At 46.2% G+C, this 6,487-nt stretch overlaps 1 protein-coding gene across 4 annotated transcripts in view; it reads right to left on the bottom strand.

The window, feature by feature from the left end:
* Positions 1 to 452: 452 nt before the first annotated feature.
* The window catches only part of LOC112235851 (protein TANC1), a 266,252-nt gene continuing 260,217 nt past the window's right edge, over positions 453 to 6,487 (bottom strand). For all 4 annotated transcript variants that reach the window (XM_042316348.1, XM_024404398.2, XM_024404414.2 and 1 more), the window contains 4 exons: positions 5,424 to 5,515; positions 3,947 to 4,093; positions 3,235 to 3,335; positions 453 to 3,076 (listed from right to left, as the gene is read on the bottom strand). In XM_042316348.1, coding sequence (XP_042172282.1) covers positions 1,390 to 3,076; positions 3,235 to 3,335; positions 3,947 to 4,093; positions 5,424 to 5,515 — 2,027 coding nt within the window. In that variant the 3' untranslated portion in view covers positions 453 to 1,389. The remainder of the gene's footprint in view (positions 3,077 to 3,234; positions 3,336 to 3,946; positions 4,094 to 5,423; positions 5,516 to 6,487) is intronic.

Raw genomic sequence — 6,487 nt, 5'->3', positions numbered from 1 at the left:
AACGGGCTCTACCACCCTGGACCAGAGCTATGTTGAACTGTGCCTCCTGTTCCCTGCTACAATGACAGCCAGCAGGCCTGAGTGTTTTCTCGGTGGGATTTTATTTCCCTATGTTGGGAATGGCAGTAATATTCTATTACACTATGTGATTATGGGAAACACAGCTCACAATACTGGAAACATGGCAACCATTTCAACATACATACATATTAAAATATTGTCAATGGCACCCTGCTCCCCCAAACCTTTTGTTTATAGATATTTATTTTTTAAACTCTTTATTATAAATTGAAGTTGTGGCATGCACTTAAACCAATATTACTTTGACAGAGCTTATTATTGAACTTGTAAAATGTCTTCGTAGCTGTGCAAAAATAACTATATAAAATATATTTTTTTACAATGAATCAAGCCATAGACACTAAATAAATTAACGTGACAGCAACGACAAGCAGATAGAGAGAGGATTTAGTTAACGTTATCGGGCAATTTATAGAATGTACAAACATATAAACAAATACATTTTTCAGAACCTTGAACACAGTTGGAACCAAATTGTGCATCAAATAAACCTCAAAATACAGATAAGTCAATACACTGACATTGATCTTCACTCAAAAGAAGGAAAAATATATATTTATATATACACAATGTGAGGATCTACAACATCCTTCTTAGAACACAGGAATGCCCATCTCAAACATATCCTTACAGCTCTTCTAAATAGCTCCGTAATTCTGTCATCAGCACCATTGACATAATGAACACAGTTCAAATCCCATTGGATGTGTCCAGAATGGCACGCTATTCCCTATATAGTGCACTACTTTGACCAGGGCCGACCAAAAGTAGTGCACTACGATATATAGCGAATAGGGTGCCATTTTGGATGCAAATATTGTCTTATACTTAACACTGAACAATTCAGTAATAACATTATACTGTAATATAATATGTTGTATAAGCACTTTACTTAAAGGCCTATGTAAATGCGTAAAGTGCTGTCACTGCAATGTCTCCAGCTTTGCTGAATAAGTGGGAACATGTCATCCTGTAACAGAAGGAAACAGCTGTACGCAATAGTAGGAAAGAAATACATCTGTTCTGTTACTGCTTCAATCAAAACGCTCCATGTGGCGGATATTCACAGGGGGAACAAACATAGTTTGCGTACTTCTTTCAAAGTTTCAACTTACATTGCTTAATTTTTTACCAGCCCATAAAAATTCTATCTCTCCACTTAGAATTTTTGCAAAGGTGTGTGTGTAAAGTGTTTGTGGGTGTGTGCAATGTGCATGTTGTCTGTATGTGCGTGCCAGCCTGTGTATCTCGTTGTTTGTGTATGCACGCACATGTGTCTGTGTGTTGAGAGAGGGGAGATAAATATTCCTACACATTTGACTCTATGAATGATCGCTTTGGTTTCATTGAAGCTACGTGAATGGCGGGATTCTCTCGGACTAAGCTTGGCTGCTTGGGCTTACTGTCCACAAAAGTGTGCGACGGCATGGCCAGAGCTGGCTTGGATTCCTTGTAACAGGTGGATGCTTGGCACAACTTCTCTGCAAATTCCTTTGAGTGCATTCCATTCTGCAGGCTCCCCATAGCACCCTGAGATGGAGCTTTGAGCTGCTCGTGGTAAGTGCTCCCTATTTTGGCATAAGGTAGCTCACAGTTCACCCCTGCTGCCTGGAGGCCCATGGCAGACATGGTGTGGGACACTAATCCCTCAGAGGAGTGACTCTGCCAGCTGCGGAGGGCTCCGGTGGCGGGCTGTAGGCCTGGGTGGTTTTGGAGCCCTTGGTGTTGTTGCTGCTGCAGTTGTTGCCGCTGCAGTTGTTGCCACTGCAGTTGTTGCCGCTGCAGTTGTTCTCGCTGCAGTTGTTCCTGCTGCAGTAGTTCCCGCTGCATTTGCTGCTGCTGCTGAAGAAAGCGTGCCTTCTTGTCCATGATGCCCATGAAGGGCCTGGGTTTCCACTCGCTCGTGCCTCCCTGGCCCTGCTTGGCCTTGACTGTGGTGGTCTTGGTGCGTACGTCAGGGCCCTGCAGCTTGCTGCTCTCCGACAGACTACTGCTGGAGGCCAGGGAGCTGGTGGAGCTGGACACCTTGATGTTGCCGTCTCCCCCCTGGGAGAGTGCCTGGGAGACCCCGTTACCCCCACACTCCTTCCTCCGCTCCTGGCCTGGCCCTGCAGCATTGAGGGGGTCCTGGGGAGACCCTGAGGTCTGAGCGTCCAGGGAGGACACCGAGTGGGCAGACAGACGGTCCTGGGAGGAGTAGGAGGCCCGGGCAGAGTGCAGGGATTCGCTGTCCCTTTCGCAGTGGTGGCCCATAGCCATGTTCTGGGAGGCAGCAGCCATAGACAGGCGTTGCTCCCCGTAGACGGGCTCGTCAGGAGGGTGCGGTAGAGGGCTGATGTCTATGCCCAGACCCCCTGGCTTCAGCATGCTGGACATGTGTCGGCTGGGCAGGGGGCTGGAGGGGGCGTACTGGGACTTGGCCCCCGAGGAGCGGCCTCCTGCCTGCAGGGAGCTCATGTGCTGGTTGGTTTTGACTATCTGGGCCTGCTTGGTAGGCTCTCTGGGCTCCCGGGGAGGGTAATGGTGGTGACTCAGCCTGCCAGGGCCTGAGGGCCCGGAGGTGGGAGAGCAAGGCCTGGTGCTCTGCTGCTGGGTGATGAGGCTGAGGGTGTCAGGCAGAGTTCTATTGATGGAGTAGATGTTCTGTGTCCAGGGCTCACCTCTCTCTCCTCTCCTGTCTGAGTGTTGAGACTGAAAAGTTCCCTCCCCTTCCACGTCATTCATCCCCAGAGTGTTCTGTCCATCCAGACCTCTGACGGCCATGCTATGCCCCGACATCTCCTCCTCCTCCCCTTCCTCGTGTTTGTGTTCCGTGTCGTGGTTGGCCGGGGCCTGGTTTGACGAGGACGTGGCCCCCTGCGGTTTGCCCTGGGTGGTGCTGCGCTGCATCTGCTTACACTCCTCCTCTACACGGGCCAGCAGCCGCCGGATTTCACGGTTGTTGGGACACAGCCTGGCCGCTTCGTGCAGGTCAGCCATGGCTGCCGTGAACTGCCTGGGGTGGGATGGAGATAGACAGAGCAAGTTAGGGGGATATTTGAGAAGCAGGGTAAAAAAAAGAAGAAGCTGAACCATATTCTCACAATTCACGCAAACAATGGTCCCCTAAAAGAGGGGGATTTATCCTTATGAGTTTCTGACGAATAGCTTTACCTGCTGCTCCTCTTTGCTCGAGCGCGGGCGTAATAGGCCTCGTACGATTTGGGTTTCAGCTCCAGGGCCTTTGTCGCAAACTCCTCTGCCAAGCCAAAATCCTGTTGCAAGGGGTAGGGGAGGATCAATATGATTAACCAATGCAAGGAAATAGAAATGCACATTGTCAAGGGGCCCAGCTCTCTCTCTTTCTCTGCATCCATCTCCCTGATTGTTTATGGGAGCAAGCTGACAATGACTACAAGCATACTATCGCTTGTGGACTTCTGCACAGATTATAATTTAGTCTTGAATGGCTCAATCAAACTCACTCAACTGGACAGCTTAATAGCTATAATTTTGGACGGGTAGTAGATAGTATTATTTATTGAATTCAATCTGTTCCTAAGAGCATTGTGTTAGTTTATGTCACGTTTCATCGATCATAGGCCTGGAACACGAATTGGCTCGAAATTGTATCATGGGGCTTTTAAAGTGCTGTCTAGTACTCCTTAAGGGCAGCCATACTTCTGTTGTGTATCTTTTAAATACGTTCATAAACACACAATACAACAACAGTTTCTTTGACTTAAAGATCTTCCAACGTCCACTTGTAGTGTCATACATGGCCTGATCACATATTGTATATTTTAACAGAGACATTTGGGAACCAATGACCCAGTAAATACAGCACTAGAGGAGAAAAGGAGAGGAGGATCGTGGGGAATCTTACGTTGGTTTTCCTGCGACAGCGGGAGAGGTTGAGGTACAGAGACACCCTCAGCTCTTTGAAGGCCTTCAGGTCATCGCCAAACCCTTCTCTGGGGAACTTCCTCAGAGCATACTGGTACCTCTGGGCTGCCTCTTTCATCTTCCCCTTCTGCAGGGAGAGGGAAATGAGGGAGAGGTAGGGAGGGATAGATAGAGGGAGGGAAGGAAAGAGGGCGCGAGAGAAAAGAAGGACGGTCGTCAGATACTCCCCCCCAACCCAACAGCCGTGCCGCAGCAGCTCACACACTCCCTTCCGTCTCTCTCATCAATCACACACAGTTTCCACCCGAGCGGATTGTCCTTATCTGCCATATCTGTTAAATGCCACGGATCAATCATGGCTCAGAAGGCGAGTGTGGCACGGCACACACCCATTTATCTCTGCTGCGTCGCATTGAGCTGCTCAAAATATGACAGTCATTACGTTGTTTTCTCTCAAGCAAATTAGTGGCTGAGATGTCCTTTTTATACAGTGGCTGAGATATATACAAACACTCCTTTTGATGGCCGATCAATTCAGTGACATCAAGGTATAATTACAGTACTTGCATCAGTCTTTGTTTAGATGTACCCCATCATAAAATATTATATATATATGGTTGGCAGTCTTCCAGCTTCACGTCTGCCTCCGTCCCATGCAAACACAGCTCCTTCTGAATATTGTGCCGGATCTCGTGATGGGTCGAGTACTCAAAATACTGAGGGATCACTCAGAACACACTTGACTGTACATACACATTATACAGTATAATGTCCTTGTTTCGAACCCTAAAGTTCAGACTTAAAGGGATACTTCAGGATTTTGGCAATGAGGCCTTTTATCTACTTCTCCAGGAACTCGTGGATACCATTTTTATGTCCCTGTGTCAAGTATGAAGTAAGTTGGAGGTAGTTTCCCGAGCCAATGCTAACTAGCGTTAGCGCAATGACTGGAAACCTATGGGTATCTGCTAGCATGCAGTTAGCAATTGCGCTAGTTAGCAACTTCCTACAAACTGCACAGTACATGTAGATTTTTTATTTGATTTTATTCAACCTCTGTTTAATCTGTTAACAAATTCTTATTTACAGAAACAGGGTCTGTAGTGACGCCTATAGCACTGAGATGCGGCAGGGTAGCCTAGTGGTTAGAGCGCTGGACTAGTAACCGGAAGGTTGCGAGTTCAAACCCCTGAGCTGACAAGGTACAAATCTGTTGTTCTGCCCCTGAACAGGCAGTTAACCCACTGTTCCTAGGCTGTCATTGAAAATAAGAATTTGTTCTTAACTGACTTGCCTGGATAAATATAGGTAAAAAAAATGTTTGTTTTTTAAAAATGCAGTGCCTTAGACTGCAGCGCCTCTTGGGAGCCTCATTGCCAAAATATAAAGGGCCTCATTGCCAAAATCCCAAATCATAATTTTAACAGTGTAATGTTGACTTGATCTCTTTTCCATACCTTGTAAAGCAGGTTGCCCTCCTCCATAAGCTTCTGCAGGAGAATGATGAGGATGTCAGGCTTGGATGTGGCCATAGCCCAGGCTGCATTCCCTGTTGGTCCACACAGACATAGAGAAAGTAGAGTTACACCACTGCTGCTGCCCGACCCACGGACTCTATTCACTAGGAAATTGGTAACAAGGTAAAGTTACCTAAAGATTGTACCTGATCGATCATAAGGCGACGTTCTGTACCCTTAGGGTTACATTGAAGGCAGTCAAGAAGAAGAAAAAAAGGATGAGAGATTGAAGGAAGGAAGGAATCATGTAAAAAGATGAAAAAGCAGAGGAGAATTTGAAACCGCTACAGCTATAAAACGTGATTTATTTATTTTAGACCTTTCCCAGATTAAAGATGGAATTCACAGTAGGGGAAACAACGCCACTGTTCGCCATTGTTGTTTTTGTTTTGTTGCCGAAGTGGAGGCACATCGCGCAATGCGGGGGGGAAACATTGCAGTATATAGAACAGCAGAATATCGCGAGTGCAATTGATGTCTGAGGGAAGAAAACAGTGTTTGTTTTACAATAACTTCTTTGTTATTGGGATATTTTTTATATGAATGCTTCCACTCAGTGTTTGTGATCAATTGACACTCTTTACCATGGCACTGAGATTTATTTTAAACTGCAGAAACCCGCACCACTGCACTTTGTAGACCAGGGTTGGCTCGCCTTCTCTAGTCACTTCATAGGCTCAGTCACTGGTATACTTTTATTTACAAAGCCATTTTGGGTTTACTACCTTTTTATTTGTGCACTTTTATTATTCAGAAATGTGGTGGGTACTCTCTTCGTTCGCTGGACTTTATCCTGCTAACTGTTCCAAATGTCCGAACTGAATTTGGTAAAAGGGCTTTTATGTACTCTGCGCCATCGTCTTGGAACACCTTAGAAAATACTTTTAAACTGGAAGAACTTGTCCCGATTGGTGTTTTTAAATCACTGATGAAGGATTTTGAGGCTGATTCCCTGAACTGTCAATGTTTTTCATTTGCTATAATCTTGTGAATTCAATGGTTTT

Source organism: Oncorhynchus tshawytscha, linkage group LG03 (assembly GCF_018296145.1).
Source record: "Oncorhynchus tshawytscha isolate Ot180627B linkage group LG03, Otsh_v2.0, whole genome shotgun sequence".
In the NCBI taxonomy this organism is placed as follows: Eukaryota; Metazoa; Chordata; class Actinopteri; order Salmoniformes; family Salmonidae; genus Oncorhynchus; species Oncorhynchus tshawytscha.
The sequence above is the reverse complement of the archived record's forward strand: the minus strand, read 5'-3'. Positions and strand labels throughout refer to the sequence as shown.